The sequence below is a fragment of the Aspergillus welwitschiae genome, assembly GCF_003344945.1.
Source record: "Aspergillus welwitschiae strain CBS 139.54b unplaced genomic scaffold BDQ94scaffold_3, whole genome shotgun sequence".
NCBI lineage: Eukaryota > Fungi > Ascomycota > Eurotiomycetes > Eurotiales > Aspergillaceae > Aspergillus > Aspergillus welwitschiae.
In genome coordinates, this window is record NW_020798697.1 from 143789 (window position 1) to 161195 (window position 17407).

Here is a 17407-nt window from a genome sequence, read left to right on the forward strand (position 1 = left end):
GTTCATGTGAGCAGCAAAAAAAAATAATAATATTGGGAATTTTGAGGATCGGTTGGAAAATGGATCAATCAAGTTGCTACTGGTCACCGACTCGACTTACGACATCCTGAAGTACCCCCCAGCACGTCCACGATACTCCGTGTCCGGTTCTTCGTCCTATTTATGTCCAGCTCTCGCACTCGGTCTCTGGGGTCTTCTCATCGCTTTTCCTATACTACTCATATAACAACCTTCTCCTCCCTCAGCAATTGACCCTTCCCGGCTTGCTGTCTGTCCTCCATTCCAATCAGACTTTCCTCCTGTCCTCAGATCCGCTTACCACATCTTCCTCCGTGATCTACAAGGTCATTCCCATACATCTGAGGTTATCCAGCCAATCGACCGATCCCCCACCTGACAAGTGACCGTGAGTGCGACTGACAAATGATAATCCCTTCTTCTTTGCCATTCTCCAGTTTTCTCGATGCACGAAAATCACTGGACTGACAGCTGCCGCTCAAACAGGCGAATCCGACTTCTCCACTTTTTCCCCGCCTTATCCGGATTGTATTCCGAGCCTACGCGCCATCCCCAGAGATTGCCATTGTCTGCTTTGGTACGCTTGAAGCGAATTATCCCGATGCGTGTGAGGAGGGAAACTAACAGGCCAAGGTCATTTAAGAACCGAAGCTCAAGCGATAAAGCGTATATAAAGAGTCGAAGCAGTCGCCTTTCTGGAAAGTCGACCAGCCGCGATCTCAAGTGTTGAATCTATTGCGCTTATACCCGTACTTCGTCGAACCCCACTTTCGAGCCGGATCGTGTTCCTACGCGCCCGCCAAACGTCATACACCATCAAGTCCCCAGTTTTTTGTTGCGATCAACCCTTAGATCTCCCTCCATCATGCAGAGTATGTTCCACACACACCTCTTCTCTGGAGATCTTCTCTTTTTCCTGTTTTCCCTTTGCCCCAGAATTTGTGTCCCTCTGCGTCAGACCATGCAATCCAAGATCCGGTTTCCACAGCCGGCATGAAGTCAGATCTACTCCACAAAATTCACTGGATCAGACACTGTCCGATACATACGCTAACGCGGCCATCAGCCAAACACTTCTTCTCGGACCCTACCCATCTGGTCCAGACCGCCCTGAACTCCCTGACTCTCACAAACCCTTCTCTTGCCTATGACCCCGAAAACAAAATTATTTTCCGTCGTCCGGATACGACTTCAAAGTCCAAGGTCGCGATTGTGTCTGGAGGAGGATCCGGCCATGAGCCTGCCTTTGCCGGCTATGTTGGCAAGGGTTTCCTAGATGCCTCGGCCGCCGGGACCATTTTCGCCTCTCCTTCCGCAGAGCAGATCCGTAAGGCTGTCATGGACTGTGTCGACAACGAGAAGGGTGTCCTCATCATCCCCATGAACTACACTGGTGATGTCCTCAACTTCGGTATGGCTACGGAGAAGGCCCGCGCCGCCGGTATCAAGACTGAATTCTTCGCCATCAACGACGACGTTGGTGTCGGCAAGAAGAAGGGCGGCAAGGTCGGCCGTCGCGGTATTAGTGGTGGTATCCTCATCCTGAAGATCGTCAGCGCGCTGGCCGAAGCTGGGTAAGTTGAGCCCTTTGAAATTGAGAAGCGTAGGCTAAGACGACTGACTGTTTGTACCAGTGGATCTCTCGAGGATGTTTACCGCACCGCTCAGTTGGCAAACAAGAACCTCGTCTCAGTTGGCTCTTCCCTGGAGCACGTCCACGTCCCTGGCAGAGCCCCGCCAACAGACACCATCCCCGATGGTGAGGTCGAGGTCGGCATGGGCATCCACAATGAACCGGGATCTCACCGGGAAAAGTTCGAGCTGACCGAACTGGTCGCTACCATGCTCCTTCAGCTCTTGGACCACAACGATCCCGACCGCGCCTGGATCACTCGCAAGCCCGATGATGACTTTGTGCTGCTGATCAACAACTTGGGTGGTGTGAGCGCTCTCGAACTTTCGGGCATCACCGATGAGGTGTACCGCCAGCTGAACAGAGACTACAACGTTCGGCCCATCCGCGTGATCCAGGGAACCTTCCTCACCAGTCTGAACGGCCTGGGCTTCAGCATTTCTTTGATGAAGCTCGTGGACTCTGGATTGGGCGAGGGCAAGTCCTTCCTTGAACTCCTTGATGCCCCCGCTGAGGCGGTTGGCTGGTCTGCTCCCATCCGTCCTGAGACCTGGGAGCACCGCTCTGATGCTCCTGTTGAGCTGAAGAGGACCAAGATGCCCGAGGATCAGCCCAGCAACGTCAAGTGTGAGTCCCCCGTATCCGGTCGATTATGGCCGCCTGTTCTTTCCGGCTTGAGCTAACGTGACTCTCAGTGGATGTTGATTCCCTCAAGAAGGTCCTGGGCAGTGCACTCAAGCGTGTCATTGCCGCCGAGCCCGAAGTCACCCGCTTCGACACCATCGTCGGAGACGGAGACTGCGGCGTAGGCTTGAAGCGTGGCGCCGAGGCCGTCCTTAAGCTCGTCGAAGACCCCTCGTCTCCGCTCACCGACGATGTCGTGAACGCAGTGAACCGCATCGTCAGCATTGTCGAGAACGTCATGGATGGAACCTCCGGAGCCATCTACGCTATCTTCCTGAACGCCCTGGCCCACGGTCTTCGCGAGCAAGACCGAGGCACCACCACCCCCGCCACGGTGGATGTCTGGGCTGCTGCACTGTCCTACTCCCTCACCGCACTGTCCCGCTACACCCCCGCCCAACCCGGTGACCGTACCCTCCTGGACGCCCTTGTACCCTTCTGCACGCAGCTCCAAAAGGCCAAGGACGTGCACATCGCCGCCAAAGCAGCACAGGAAGGCACCGACTCCACCAAGAACATGAAGGCCAGCCTAGGACGGTCCGTCTACGTCGGCGGCGAAGAAGAATGGGTGGGCAAGATCCCCGACCCCGGCGCTTACGGACTCAGCGTGTTCCTTAATGGTCTGTCTGAGGCGCTGTAAGGGAGTTGGAGAGAGAAAAAATGTCACTTGCAGTTCTTTTCTTTTCTTCGGGGCCAGGGTAAATATATAATTTGCATCCGCTGGTGAGGATATTATGGGTTATTTTCTTGACTCTTCTTATCTTAATATAATTTCATGATGATGAATATGATGATAAATTGGGCGCGTTTTTGCATGTCTGCTTCTTTGTATTTACTGCTTAGCTTTCAGTATTGAATAGTCAGGATCATGGTCGGGTCTATCTATCGTATATCGTATGTTTGCTAAGAATCGATGAATTAGGTACGTGGGTGATAGCGCCACGCAATGGTTTGACATACTTTAGATTTGACAATCCACTACGTCTTTTAGTGGTGTACTCGTACATTGTTTTATCGTGGTATTAACATTCAGAGTATATCCAACCGAGTCAGATACACTTCACAATCCCGGCTAGCACTATCTAGCTCTCGCTCGAGCATCGAGTACAACCCGATTCATCAATGTCCTCCCCCTACTTTTATCAAGCCGAGATACTCCACTTCAGATTCCTTTTTCTAGCTTTAAAAAAACAAAAGAGTCCGGAGAACGCCAAATCTGCCCCCGCCGTAAATCAGAGAGAAGTAACGGTGAATTTGAGATCGGGAAAATAGCAATATATGAAACGAGAAGGAAAAGGAGAGCCAAGGTCCGGATAGGGCTGGATTAATTGGGCGGGGAGGCAGATTGTACGTGATGATGTAATCTAACATCCCGTCCAATCCCGCAAGTATCGCACGACTAAAAGGGTATCGTTCATTCGTCTGTGTCAACTAGAAATCGTCTCCGTCGGATTTCAGCTCGATCAGAGAGAAGCCAAGCCCGGACCGGCCCAGGACCGTTCGAGAAGGGAAATGAGCGCATCATGTGAACAGAGTTCAGCTGAGCAGGACGAGGATGACGGAGTCACCACGGAGGAACCTACGATAAAAGATTGGGTTAGGATTGTTTCTGGCGAGGGGAGAGGGTGAGTGTAGGTAATGGCGATGCTTACATCTTGCTGATGAAGCGATCCTTGTTAACACCCTTGCCGCTACCACCCTTGGGCTTCTCGGTCCACGTCTCCTTGACGTTCTCCAGAACCATGTTGCAGTGGCGGTCGAAGGCCTTGACACGGGCGAGGAGCTTGCGGTTGTTCCGGCATGAGATCAGGACCTGGGTGTGTGTGCGCGTAGCGGTTTGGAGAAGGGACAAAGGACCGGCAGTGAGCTCATGTTCCTCGACGAGGGAGACCTCGTATTCACTGAATGAGGGGGCAGGTTAGCGAATGGACGGCGATGATGGGTTGGTAGATAGATAGATATGATGTGGCGCGATGAGAATTAGGCGCGCGGGACACTATCCGGATATGATGGGTTGTGGTGGGCATGGGTAGTTGGACTGATAGATGTGCAAAGGATTGGGCATCATGTGATAGGAACACGGGAATAGAAAGCTTTGATAAAAGCCGGAAAGAAGAGGAGGGGTTCGATAACGTACGTGAGCTCGCTCTTAGGCTTGTTGAGCAGGTCCCTAATGAATTGCAAGACAAGGTTAGCAATGAGGTCCGGCAGGTTGAGGAGCGGATTACACCATGACAAGAGCTAATGACTCATCGGGATGTAAAGGAGGGTAGGAAAAGAGGGGTCATTACTGGATCTTGGGATCGGTCGACATGGTGGGCGCGAGTATAAATATGGGGTGGAAGGTGCCGGTGCAGAGGAGGACAGCAGGGACAGGCTTGAACTTGATCGGGGACGACTTGAGAGCATCTCAATCCGCAGCTTCTGTTCTGGAAGCCTGGCTTTGCGCGGGTGCTGTCACGTGCCACGCGTGTTTGCCGTGTTTGAGCGGCGGAAATAGCCGAGCGCGCGATTGGCTGGGCGTCACGTCGCGTCCGACACGCTCGGATGCGCTCTCGTCCAAGCTTCATCACTTCTTCAAATGCAAGGCGTCTGCGCTTTTTCTCTCCTTCCACCCTCACCTCTGTCCCTCCTCCTTTTTCCCTCTTCCTCCCAACTCGTCGGCCTGTGGTTAAAGGGAGCAACCTTCAGTGCCTCAAATTGATTTAATCTCTTTCTCTCTGTCTCTCTTCCTCTCTCTCTCTTCTAAACCTCCTTCTCTCTCCCATGCCTCAGGTTTCTCACCGCACCCTCTCCTCCTTTCGTTGCTCCGTGTCCCGCGTTGGCATTCCACAGGCTCTTTCCCCGCGACCTCCGTTGCATAGTACATCCACGCCTCGGCATTCCCCTGGCTGACGCTCCCGCCAATTGGGCCTTTCTGAGTGGTCGATAACGCTAGACGCATATCAAACGATATTATTGCTATCCTACCTTGCTTCGATTTTCAACGGTCGATCTCTTGAACCCTGTTATTCCGGGTTACACCTTCGATACTCCCTTTTCGAATTAACTTCCGAGCAACCCGGGTGCAACCCTTTTCTCTTTTTCCTCTCTCCGAAGCCTTACAGCCCTCTTCATTCTACACTTTGGTTTTGTGATCCAGCATATGATTGATTTCCTTCATCTGGTGGCATGGACTCTCAGGACGGGATTTCCGTCCGGCCTATGAGGCGTAAGTAATTTTTATTTTCCGTTGTGGTGTCAAGTATGTTCGATACTAATTGTGTGGCTCCGGAACTTGCAGTGAAGGTGCTCTACACGTTCGATGATGCCAACAGGACAAATTGCCTGGCCCGATGGCCCCATCTTCTCGACATTCAGACTGCTGCCCTCGATGAGAAGACACAAATCGGTGTCATCGAATTGAAGACCTGCATTCAAGCCATTGTTTCGGCAAGGTGAGTGCTTTCGCCAAAGGGTCAACCGACACTACGTGGATACTTATTGCAATGGTTTCATGTGATAGTCCGGAACTAGTTGCCAAACTTGGACAGGATTACACGGTGTACGCCTACGACTACTCCGAATATGAGACGCCCCTCGTCGGACAAGGGATGCTATCATGGGTGTTGGCTTCGGCTTCCCCGACCCCCGATGCACCAGCACATCAGTCGGAAACTATGGTTACCGGTCGTGTCTGCAAGAATGTTCTAGGTTTATTCTCGAAAGGTGCACAGGAAACATTGGAGGTTAAATTGCGATTGGTCCCTGTTCCCACGGTCATGCAGAGCGAGTACCTGGACAGCATGCAGAGATATCGCGAACTGAGCAATGTCATTCCCCACGATTTCGACGCACAGGCCTGGACAAATTTTCTTCGCCAAAACCCCGGTCTGCTGGGCCCCCGTCCTCAACAACCCGACCGCACGGCATCGCCTGTGGACCATGCCGGAATTGAGCGGTTCCATCGCCTCCTAAGTGAAGGCTCAACGCCAAGGGAGCTGCCCTCAATTGCCGCCAATGGGTCTGTTCGCTCGGTGTCACCCGCACAGTCTGTGCTTGGTCATGCAAGCAGGATGTCCACCCCTGGCTGCCAGCCATTCGCGCAGCAGCAAGAGCAAATACAGGAAAGATCCCACACCGATGTCATTCGCCCCACCTCGAGTGCTTCCATGCGCGAGTCCGATCTCCCAATGCATGCGAGATATGCCAGCCGCAGAGGATCCATGCAGTCCGGCTACGGTAGTGGTGATGAATCTTCGGAACAGCAACCCCGGAAGAGAGCCAAGCTGTATCGTGCGGACTGGCCCGGCAAGTCGGATTTGAACATTGAAAGGCAACCCAGCTCCCTTCGTGTGGCCGCAAGCACTGCTGCGTCCGTGCGTATTCATCGCCCTACCCCCGTCAACCCCTCAATCGCTGCTGCTCAGAGCTCAAATGAGGAGCCTGTTCGGCCGCCAACTCCGATCTCTAATGCGAATGAACTGCCTCGCCGCGCCCGCCCCCGGCCCAGCCTCTTGCGTGAGCCGTCGATGCAGAGCACTCCTCAGTACACATCACCATACACTGCGGCCGATGATCATCCGGGTGACAATAATACCCAGTCGCCGGAGGAGTCCCGCTACCAAGGCATTTTTGAGCCCTCATTCAATATGCCGTCTTCGCCTCCCGTTCTCGACTGCGGATTCCCGAACCGATCCAGTCCAGTTCTCCCGCCCATGGCCACTGACCCGGATTCGGGCTTCATGAGTGGGGGTATGGACGATCTCCTTGATGAGGATATCGGTACGCCCCTGGAGGATTGCTCGAGGGCCAACGATGCAGCTCGGGGGAAACGAAGCGTGCGTCCTGCTGTGCCAGCGAGCTCACCTGTTGGGCCCATGAACCATGATACTTATCCCGCCAGCGACGCCCTGCCTGATCAGTCTGCCAAGGACAAAATATCTGCAATTCCTCGTGCTCCAGCTAGTACTGCGGGGTCGCGGCCATCGTCTCGTGCCGGTATCAGACAAACTCCTAAGCCTCTCGCGCCCGCTCCCATGTCGCAAAGCGAATTGGAGCAGCTGATGAGTGCTATCCCGGCAAGTGATCCGGTAATGCCCACCCATGTGCATATGCCCAACACGCAATCCTGGAATGGACCGATGAGTGACTTTTCAGTCGCGGAAACGCCCGCCCCTCCACCCCCTACTGAGGACGGCAAGGTTCGCAGTGGTGCTGGTGCGAGACGAGTGCGGCAGGTTCAAGCACGTCTTGCCCAGTGCATTCGGGACGGACAGGCTCCTCCTTATTGTGAAAATTGCGGCTCGATCGAGACCCCTACCTGGCGTAGGGCATGGTCCAAGGAGATCGATGGTACTGAAGAAGAGGCCATTGAACTCGTCAAAGATTCTGCGATGTTGTTCTGGCAAGCCGTGGATCGCGATGACCAAGAAAAGGTCACCAAATTCAAGATCTACAAGAAGAGCCTAGTGGATACCGATAAGGACTTTGTTCAAGTCCTACTCTGCAATCGTAAGTAAACTCCAGTCAGTTTGTTCGTTACAGCCCGCTAATAACATTCTAGCCTGTGGCCTTTGGCTCCACAAGTTCAAGTGCATGCGGCCAGAAAACAAGTGGAACAATAAATCCGGCAACAATAAGAGAAAGCGTCCTCCCAGGAACCGCAAGGGCGGCGGTCCGCTGTCCGGTAACCCTCCGTCGGCGAGAAACCGCGTCAGGGCTGAAGCCGGAAAGCCCGATGCCTCGTCACCCGGTGTATCTGATGCATCCTCACCCCCAGTGGACGATGGCACTACCCCCCGTGGTGATAACGAGAACGAGAACGAGAACAATGAAAACAACGATAATGAGCCGAGCAATGTGCAGGACAATGATGATGTTCAGGAGCTCCCAGCCAAGCGACGCCGCGCAAACAGCCTGGAACCGCGCAAATCAACCGATACTGCGGGAAGCCGTTGGCACGAGAATGATCCAGTGGAAGCCCTCCGAGCAGCGATCCAGTCTAGTCCAGCTAGAAATCTTGAGCACCGCAATGCTTCTGCTGCGGGTGAGAATGCTCTTACTCCTAAGTCTGTGAGAAGAGTGCTTTTTCCTAATTCGCACAATGAGGGCGGGCCGTTGCGAGCCTTAGGTGACTCCACCTTGAACAGCCCTCGGCGAAGCCCTCGTGTAACTGGCGGATCGGACAAGCGATCTGACGACAAGGAGAATCAGGCATCTGCTGACCTGAACGGCCTCTTCGAGAGTCCCGAGTTTGACTTTGACCTGCCTACCAGCCCCACTCCTCGGCGTCGCAATCCCCGCGCGAGCATTCTGGGCGAGAAGCGGCACTCCCTTCCCGGCGATTCGCCTTCGCGGACCCGGAAGGGACTGGGCAGCGATGCGACGCCCACCAGGGTCACTGCGCAAAGACTTCAGCGGATTCAAAGCAGCCCGGGGCCAGTATCGCGCCACAGCAAAACGCCTAAGCAGTCACGCACGCAGGGCCTTGGGCTTCCCGCTTTGGCAGATGATGCCTTCAGCACGGACGCCTTTAGCGGAATAGACAACATGATTGTGGACATCTTCTCGGACGCACCTTCTGCCAATGCGGACGCGCTTTTCGCACTTGATGCGAACAAGGGCAATTGGCCTGACTGGATCCCTTCGGACTATGTGTCTCCCACGGGAACTGATGGCGAGCCAGCTGGTGAAGACTCCCAGGATCTCATCAATGCGCTGCTGTCTGATCCGGACCTTCAAAAGAACCCCCAATTCGATATTTTCAACTACGTTGACAACAACGTCCTGGACTCTGGCTTCTTCAGTTCCGACGCACTCAACGCCGACAGCTTAGCCCTGGGTGTAAAAGAGAAAGCGTCTGAAGAGGCAGCCAAGGACAAGGAACCCAAGACTACAAATGATGCTTAATGAGTCTCCTTTTTTGTTATGATGATGCCGACTTTCTCTTGATATTTCTTTACATTCTGAGTTCTATTTTTTCTAGCGATGGCGTTGGATGGATAGGCAATGGTGATGTGCCATCTGCCGCTACAGTCTTTCTTTGGGGATAACATAAGGCTATGATATGCTTTTGTTGGAAGTGGTTCGAATTGGATGGATATTACGGAATGGAAACTTGGGAGGATTGAAGGATTAGAATAAGATACCAGCACTCGTTGCTTACACAATAAATGAATATGAATAATAATTAACAAGCTGTGTTTACTATACTAGACCGTAAAATCGATCGTATATCGTTTTGATATTCACATATTGTAAATCAACCCAACGCCAAAGAATAACCCGAATACGACGCAAATGACACCTCAACTGCAGCACATATAAGGTGGATACTCGTAGTCACCCATCACAGCAAGGTATCTCACGGCAGCTCAACAAGTGCTCCTAAGACCATCCACTAACCCATTCATTTTGTACCACATCCTCCCTAATAGCCCACTCACTCATCATAAAAGATAGGCTTGAGCTTATGCGTAGCATTGACGACCTGTTCATAGATCGTGTAATCTGTAGCCACATCAACAACCACAATTAGCACCTTTTTCCTCTACCCCTTCTCCATAATCCATAAGAAAAGAAGAAAACCTACCGCAATCCGCGGGACTCCCCCAATCCGTACTTCCCAGGACTCTAATACCCACGCCCTACACGCCAGATAACCAAAATTAGCCATTATCCTACCCAAGAACAACCCCTCGTTTATAGCGGGGAAAGATTAAGGTATTGAAACATACACTCCCATTATCCAGATCCGCCACCTTCCCAATAATCTCCACCAACTTGCCCATCTGCAAATGCGAATCGGGCTTCAAGATGAGCGTCACATCGCCGTGGTTTCCGCACGTCATAGTCGCCGTGTCGCCACGCAAAGCAGTCACTGTTCCTAGGATGCGGACGGTATGGGAGGTGCGTGGGCCGGCGGAGGAGGGGTGGAAGGCGTGGAGGTGGGAGGGGAGGATGCGGGGAGTTTGGAGGGACATATTTATTTCTTTATTCTCTTTCTGTTTGTTGTTGTGTTGGAAGTTGGGGGTTGGTTTATATGCTGTTTCTCGTTTGGTAAGGGAGGGTATAGTGATCAGGAGGGGTAAGTAATGGTGGGATTGATATTGATATAGTTTATGGTAATTGCTAGATAGTAGTAGATGGGATACGCGGCGCGCGTGGACGCGTAGTCATGTGATTATCTGTAAGCTTCCTCTGGATCCCAAAGTCCGTCCCGATTGAAGGCGGAGAGAGAGAGAGAGCTAAGTATGGACTCCGACTCCGGTAATTCTTTTTTTCTACAGAGTAATTTCAGAACAACGCCACGCGCTTCACTTCTACTTCGATCTCGCTGCTAAAGAGAGAATATAGTTTGCAGCGCATTTTGTTATTTATCCCTTATTGAAGAAATTGATATCACCACTACGCAATGCCACCTCCCCTCCCCTCCCAACATCGCGGCATGACCGCAAACCCCGTCCGACCAAGCAGATACCGACCCGGCAAAGCCATCGCAGAGGAGCCCTCCTCGTCCGAAGAAGAGGATGAAGATGAACAAGAAGCTAAAAAGGAAGCCGAGCGACAGAGACAGCAGGAACGGCGCAGACTCGAACAACAGCGACGACAAGCTCCCAAGGCGAGCTCGTTTCCTGCGGGCGCGGCGAAGATTGCTCGGGGTGTGAAGGATGTGAAGATCGAGGAGGAAGAAGCAGATGAGGATGAAGAGGGGTTTGTGACGGAGGAGGAAGAGGAAGAAGAAGAAGAGGCCAAGCCTGCGAAGGCGGCTGCTCCTGTTGCTGGCGACAGGGTGGCTGCTCCGGCGCGGACGGCTACGGTGAAGGAGATATCGGAAGAAGAGGAGGATGAAGAGGAAGAGGAAGAGAGTTCTGAAGAAGAAAGCAGTTCCGAAGACGAGGCTCCGCGCAGAGTGCTTTTACGACCTACGTTCATCAAGAAAGACAAGCGCAACAACGCCCCCGGTCAAACACAGAACGGCCAAGCTGCGTCAGGCACAGTGGTGGATACTTCAGCCGAGACAGAGGCGCGTCGGATTCAGCGACAGGAGAAAGCAGACGCCTTGATTCGGGAACAACTAGAGAAAGACGCCATTGCGCGGAGCGAGGCGAATCGGGCGTGGGATGACGACGAGCTTGAGGTGGGCGAAGAAGGAGCAATCGATGATACCGATGGAAAGGATCCAGAAGCGGAGTACGCAGCATGGAAGCTACGAGAACTGAAGCGCATCAAGCGCGAGCGTGAAGCGATCGAGGCTGCAGAGAAGGAGCGAGAAGAAGTCGAGCGGCGCAGGAATCTCACTGCCGAGGAGCGCGATCGCGAAGACCGCGAATACCTCGCCAAGCAGGAGGAAGAGAAGGAGGCTAATCGCGGCCAGGCCGGGTACATGCAGCGGTACTTCCATAAGGGCGCGTTTTTCAGCGAAGACATGCAGCGCGAGGGACTTGCTCAGAGGAATATCATGGGTGCGAAGTTTGTGGACGATGTCTCGCGGGAGACTCTGCCCCAGTACATGCAGATCCGTGATATGACGAAGCTTGGAAAGAAGGGACGCACGCGCTATAGGGATCTGAAATCAGAGGACACAGGTCGTTTTGGCGAAGGGTTCCAGAACAGGTCTCGTCATCGCGATGGTGGAGCTCCCATAGGCATTACCGATGAGCGATTCATGCCTGATCGTGACCGTGATGAAAGACCCAAGGGACCCACTGGGGCTAATGCCTCTGTTGTGCGCGAGAGACGGAGGTCTAGGTCACGATCATACTCGCCGCGACGAGAGCGTCGCGATCGTTCAGCAGACCGGTATAGGCCCGATACAAGCAGTCGCAGGAAACGGAGCCCATCACCTTACGAAGATCGGGAGAAACGGAGGCGCGTGAGTGTTTCGCCAGAACGGTGAAAGAGAAGCATGCAAATAGGGACATAAGGACATTCTATTTCTAATCGGCGTTCGTTGGGAAATCTTGAGATCAAGGATGGATTAGGGTCATGATCGATGCATTTTAGGACGGATGTTCCAATCTTCCTGGCCTCCTAGGAGAATAGACTACACCTGCATGTTCGTTCAGTGGACGAACAGCAAAGTAAATACCAGATGTCTTGCTTGTTGCACATACAAGACACATATGTCCATGTCCGCGCGGACTCATCGCACTCACATCCTCGGCATGCTGCTGGCGACTGTCGCATATGAACCGTACCTCTTCCAGCACCCAAACAGCCTAGCCCACAACACCACACGTCACGAGAACCCGTTCGCATTCTATAATACTGAAACAGAATCGCTGCATAAAAAACAAAGGCCGATCATACACCGTAGAGCCAATGGATAAATCAATCTCATCCCATTTATTTATTTAACGCCAGCCCTCTCCAAAACCTTCTCCCTCTCCATAACGCTCTCCCCAAAGCGCAACAAGAATATCGTCCTCCCAGGCCACATCTCCGTGGGCTGATTATGAGCGGTGACCTTAGCCTCGAAGCCACACCCATCGCAAACACCCTCAATAATACCCGCGACGAAAGCCGCGCAATTAAGCATGCTCATTTCCTTCGGCACACTGATATATGTATTAACGAGGGGATCATTATCCGTAATCATATATTCATTAGGCGTCTCGGGAGAGACAGAGTGCTCGAGGGCATCGGCAGGACGATTAAAGAGAAGGCGCCAGAGGGGACCGTGGATGAGATGAAGGAGGGGAAGGATGCGGAGGGGTCGATTCGGAGGCGAGGAAGAAGTCGAGGAGGAACTGGATAGAGCGGAGGAAGTGGAACTGGACATGGTGCGGTAGAAGAGGAGGTCGAGGAGTCGGAGACCTAGGGGGTAGCCTTGTTCGTTCAATCTGCACCATTATCACTCATCAGTATGTGAACGGGAGGGTGGAAGCAAGCAGAGTAAAAGTCCCATACCGTCGTTCTAAATCTTGAATCCCTGTTACTCGTCTCTGAGCATAAGTCACCATCTCCGCGAACAGAAAGGCGAAGCTAGCCCGGCTGAGCTCCGCATTGCGGCTGCGGTTCAGGTGTCGGTCATAGATGGTTTTGCGGTTTGACGGCACGCGCAGGCCCTGGCTTGATTGGGATTGCGTGTGGATGTGCTGTGCTGGTTGCTGTCTGTCGGCTGATGCTGCCGCGGGGAGGTTTGGGCCGCTGTTGCTAATGGATAGCATCGCGGCGTGGCGGGCGGGTTGCGCCATGTTGATGGTGTGTGGTTGGTAGGTATTCAGGGTGGGTTGTGATGGATGACGGGAGTATTGGTTCACGCTGAGCTAGTCGGTCATTCTGGTGGGTTTTAATTTCGAAGATCAGGCGAAATGCTCATGCTGGTTCATAGGTGTAGGGGTGGAATTGAATAGTCGACAGGAGTGAGCGAAGCTGTTGATAGATGTCCCTCCAGTAGGCGGCATGGGGGAATCTACGGGGAGGCAGGGGTGCAGTCATGCAGTTTCGGCGATGGCCTCAGGTGCATGGAATTAGGCTTAATTGAGCCGCATGCAATGACAGGAATCTATTGGGTCGTGTCAAATAGGAATTTGAAGGACTTTACTCTACTGTCCGTGGATTATACAATCGTACTACTAAGAACTTTATGGAAGGAAAGAAGTAATCTCTGATCAAACAAAATATCCATTGCGAATAAATCTAAATAATCCCTAGGCAAGAATTGACGAAGTCTCAAGTTGCCCTTCCTCTCCTTGTGATATCAAGGCCTCTGTAAGGGCAGTCCAAAGCTATTAAAGCTACTGGGTAGAATAATCTGTTCTAAGCAAGCAATATTAGCATACGCTCGCGGCAAAACCAATGGTGTTCAAAATCAAAAGATTGACGACCAAGTCAGACATCCAAGGAAGTATTGCGCACAGAGCCGTCTATGATGGGTTCATGGCGACGACTAGCGTGGAAACTGCGAATGTAGGAAAAGTTTTCATCATAAGAAGCCTTCGCCGAAGCGAAGGCTCCGGTCGTGTTGGGCAGGACGAAGAAAGAAAAAAAGTTGTAGAACTTACCAAGTTAGTCGCACAACGCGATTGGTGTGAGAGAGAAAGTAAATGTCGCTACTGAGCGCTATAGCACTCGATGGGAATCATCATAAAATTCCAATCGACTAGATTGGTCGTCTGGGAGAGTTTCAACAAATTGTTGAAGTGCGAGAAAAGAAAGAAAAATTTCGGTGCGGGAAGACCCTTTTATAGTCGGCCTCAGGCTGCCCGGGAAACCCGCCGACCCATACGAAGCTTCTAGAGAGGCCGAAAATTCATCACCAGCCTCCGCTACGAAAGAAATCGAATGTTCGATTTCTCGCCAAGTTTAGCGCATTATATTGAATAGGAGATGGTTCTCCTTTTTCATGCCACATATGTTCATATTCAAGTTTATGGCAGTGTGCATAAAATCCTGTATTTGGTAATATCGTATATCGAATCGTAAACATGTCCATAATTCTCTTTGCATAGCCAGCAAGACCCTTATCTATTGCGCTTCGCCTCATCCACCGGGTCGAGACTCTTCTGCCTCTGTCTGGAGTTCCAATTCAGTGTCTTTGATATAGTGTGCACCCAATCGTCTCCACGTCGACCCCGGGGTAGAACATTCGCGAATGGATATCGCGATGCGGAAACCGTCACATAATCGCCAGGGTGTAATTCAATCCTGGGTCCAAATTAGCCATAACCAAATAGATATACACACACCTCGTCAGCGTAACTCACCTCTCCCGGCCATCAAAGCTGGCCCATGAGCTCGCCCGAGCATCGTAAGGTACTCCCATACGGAGAACAATTGTATCTGGTAGGATTATAGGCCGGAAGGAGAGCGTATGAGCGCAGATTGCAGTGACGAGAATGACAGGGTTATCTGGGTGAGATAGTGACCCTCCAGCCGCGAGGTTATACGCTGTCGAGCCTGTTGGTGTCGCTATACAGACACCATCGGCAAGCAGCGTTGTGAAATGTTCATCGTCGCCAATCAATTCGATCGAGGACATGGCTATATAAGCAATTAGCAAGCATCTCCATGAGATAAGGTGGAAACGAGGACATACTAGGATTCGGCCCTCTATCAAGAACAACATCATTCAATATCTGAAGCACCTTATCCGGTCTATGCGTTAACGTATCATCACCTTCTTCCCCTATTAACTCCTCGACCAAATCCCGTTTCACACCAGGGGCCGATGAGCCCTTGGGTAACGGATTGCTCCTCATAATTGTGCACTCAAACCGTAACCGTAGATTGACGACCACGCCATCCTTAAACGCAGCCGACAGCGTCTTCTGGTATTCATTGAAGTCAAACTTGGTCAAGAAGCCCAACGATCCAAGCGAGAACGACAACACCGGCGGCACCACATGCTGGAACAGCCAACTCGTAAACAGAACAGTGCCGTCCCCTCCAAGCGTAACCACGAAATCAAACAAATGAGCCCTCTCCGCCGCCAGCTCATGATCCCAGTACTTCAGTCGACTTTTCGCCGACGGCTCCTCCCTCAATATCTCTGCTGCACCGAACTCCGGATCCGTCTCCAGCCGTTTCTCCACATACACATTATATTGTGTATCACGGTCCCTCGACAAAAGCCACCTGGCGACCTCCCTCGTCGACCCGATCACCGACTGGTCGCCCGCCTTGGTAACCAGAAACACCGTCTTGACCGTGAGTTTCAATTTGATACTGTCCAGCTTCTTGGATAGTTTGCGCACATTCCACGCCATATCGGATAGCTGCTTCTTCGTCAGGTGTCGCGACTGCATCATTTCCTTTTCCATCTCATCTTCGTCGTCCCCAAGCGCTTCTTCTTCTCCATCTCCTTCTTGAAGCTTGGTCCCCTTCAATACCCCCTCTAACACCTTCACTTTGCTCGTCGGGTCGCCCCATTCCCCTGCTATCAACGAGTGCACGAAACACGCCGTCGTCTGGTCGGCATGCGAGAGATTAGGTCTCGTCATGGGATCGTCCACCATGACGAGGGAGGATTTGCGTCGATGGCTGCATTCAGGTTGGAGGACGACCTAGCAGGATATACGAGGGCTTGGGTTAGCTAGTCACTCGTTCACTGCGAGACTTCAGAAATCATACCTCGAGCTGGTTGTGTGTATCTGAAGAATAACCGTCCGTTTCGCCGCGACTCTTTTGACTATGTCAGCTTCGTTCTGCGTCGGTTATGTTATGGGTGGAATTTGCTCGACAACCTACGTGACCGTCGCGGTGTGATGCTGGCTCCTCCTCTCCAGTCATGGTGCGTGTGCGTGTGTGTATGTTTGGGGAGGGATTGTATGTGTTCTCAAATAGTTCGATTCACACTGATCGTGATGACGCTATTGCGTGGTCGTCATTGTAAAGGTTGGTGTGGGTTGATGAGAGGTCGCAAACGGTGAAAGAAAGGCGGCGGGTATGACGTCGTTGCCGGTTTGGCGGTCATGGTGCATGAATTCGGAGTTGATGTGTATGGAGCTGGTATAGGTGTTTGAGGTGGTGAAATCCGGTGATGAGGCTGTTAACGAGACATTCGCATGAAGTTTGGGATTTAACAGGGCTTATTGCGATGGTTTGGTGGTGATTACTCGTGTGGTTTATTGCCTGTGATCATCCTGTCACGATAGATATATATTTTTGGCAGTTGTGACGGGTTAGGATATACCCAACATCATCTGCCCATTCCACATGACAACGAAGATGGCATTGAGTCCTCAGATCTCATACCAGTAGTAGTAATTTGTGTAACTACATTCTCTACGATCATAATGCAATACACAAGCAAATACTAATCATCTCAATATTCCACAGCAATATGTCTTCTGTTCAATTCAAGTAGAATACAGCCGAAGCATACTATTCGACCATGTCCCACCAACAACCAAACACCAAACACCAAACTTCATAGTAAAAAAGAAATAGTTATACAGTGACACAAACATCCCAGGCGCTAGTTACGCAATAAACAAAGGTTCAACCTCAGCTTTTCGACATCGATTTCAATTCCCGATGATAAGCGAACTCAACGCGCGTTACACAGATCGACCCCATGCATCACCATATGCACAACCATGACTACTCCTAGATATCACCATGTACCCAACACAGCATTCATGT

General features: G+C 51.9%; 7 protein-coding genes across 7 annotated transcripts; 3 read left to right on the forward strand and 4 right to left on the reverse strand.

The window, feature by feature from the left end:
- The first annotated feature begins 577 nt into the window (after positions 1-577).
- On the forward strand, positions 578-3212 carry BDQ94DRAFT_70208 (putative dihydroxyacetone kinase (DakA)). The gene is made up of 4 exons (XM_026776350.1): positions 578-595; positions 662-1592; positions 1653-2278; positions 2347-3212. The coding sequence occupies exons 2-4, from the start codon at positions 1012-1014 to the stop codon at positions 2973-2975; spliced, it is 1836 nt and encodes a 611-aa protein (XP_026630833.1). The 5' UTR covers positions 578-595; positions 662-1011; the 3' UTR covers positions 2976-3212.
- On the reverse strand, positions 3195-4727 carry BDQ94DRAFT_135074 (mRNA splicing protein SMD2). The gene is made up of 5 exons (XM_026764589.1): positions 4627-4727; positions 4473-4505; positions 3988-4236; positions 3296-3914; positions 3195-3238 (listed from the first exon to the last, which is right to left on the reverse strand). Exons 1-4 carry the CDS (start codon positions 4647-4649, stop codon positions 3872-3874), a joined length of 348 nt encoding a protein of 115 aa, XP_026630834.1. The 5' UTR covers positions 4650-4727; the 3' UTR covers positions 3195-3238; positions 3296-3871.
- A 247-nt stretch (positions 4728-4974) lies between these two features.
- BDQ94DRAFT_181274 (putative GATA transcription factor (Ams2)) lies at positions 4975-9506 on the forward strand. The gene is made up of 4 exons (XM_026773854.1): positions 4975-5546; positions 5619-5772; positions 5841-7828; positions 7881-9506. The coding sequence occupies exons 1-4, from the start codon at positions 5507-5509 to the stop codon at positions 9224-9226; spliced, it is 3528 nt and encodes a 1175-aa protein (XP_026630835.1). The 5' UTR covers positions 4975-5506; the 3' UTR covers positions 9227-9506.
- Positions 9507-9758: 252 nt separating this feature from the next.
- Positions 9759-10299, reverse strand: BDQ94DRAFT_166076 (putative ssDNA binding protein Ssb3; the record flags this gene model as incomplete). Its single annotated transcript, XM_026770462.1, has 3 exons — positions 9759-9826; positions 9909-9963; positions 10054-10299. 3 exons carry the CDS (start codon positions 10297-10299, stop codon positions 9759-9761), a joined length of 369 nt encoding a protein of 122 aa, XP_026630836.1.
- Positions 10300-10576: 277 nt separating this feature from the next.
- On the forward strand, positions 10577-12328 carry BDQ94DRAFT_135081 (microfibrillar-associated 1 family protein). The gene has a single exon (XM_026764590.1). It carries the CDS (start codon positions 10731-10733, stop codon positions 12213-12215), a length of 1485 nt encoding a protein of 494 aa, XP_026630837.1. The 5' UTR covers positions 10577-10730; the 3' UTR covers positions 12216-12328.
- Positions 12329-12441: 113 nt separating this feature from the next.
- On the reverse strand, positions 12442-13715 carry BDQ94DRAFT_70256 (trafficking protein particle complex subunit 5). The gene is made up of 2 exons (XM_026776351.1): positions 13229-13715; positions 12442-13161 (listed from the first exon to the last, which is right to left on the reverse strand). Exons 1-2 carry the CDS (start codon positions 13513-13515, stop codon positions 12669-12671), a joined length of 780 nt encoding a protein of 259 aa, XP_026630838.1. The 5' UTR covers positions 13516-13715; the 3' UTR covers positions 12442-12668.
- A 953-nt stretch (positions 13716-14668) lies between these two features.
- BDQ94DRAFT_70268 (putative NAD+ kinase) lies at positions 14669-16756 on the reverse strand. The gene is made up of 5 exons (XM_026776352.1): positions 16511-16756; positions 16394-16444; positions 15360-16326; positions 15028-15304; positions 14669-14968 (listed from the first exon to the last, which is right to left on the reverse strand). The coding sequence occupies exons 1-5, from the start codon at positions 16550-16552 to the stop codon at positions 14785-14787; spliced, it is 1521 nt and encodes a 506-aa protein (XP_026630839.1). The 5' UTR covers positions 16553-16756; the 3' UTR covers positions 14669-14784.
- Between the last annotated feature and the right edge of the window lie 651 nt (positions 16757-17407).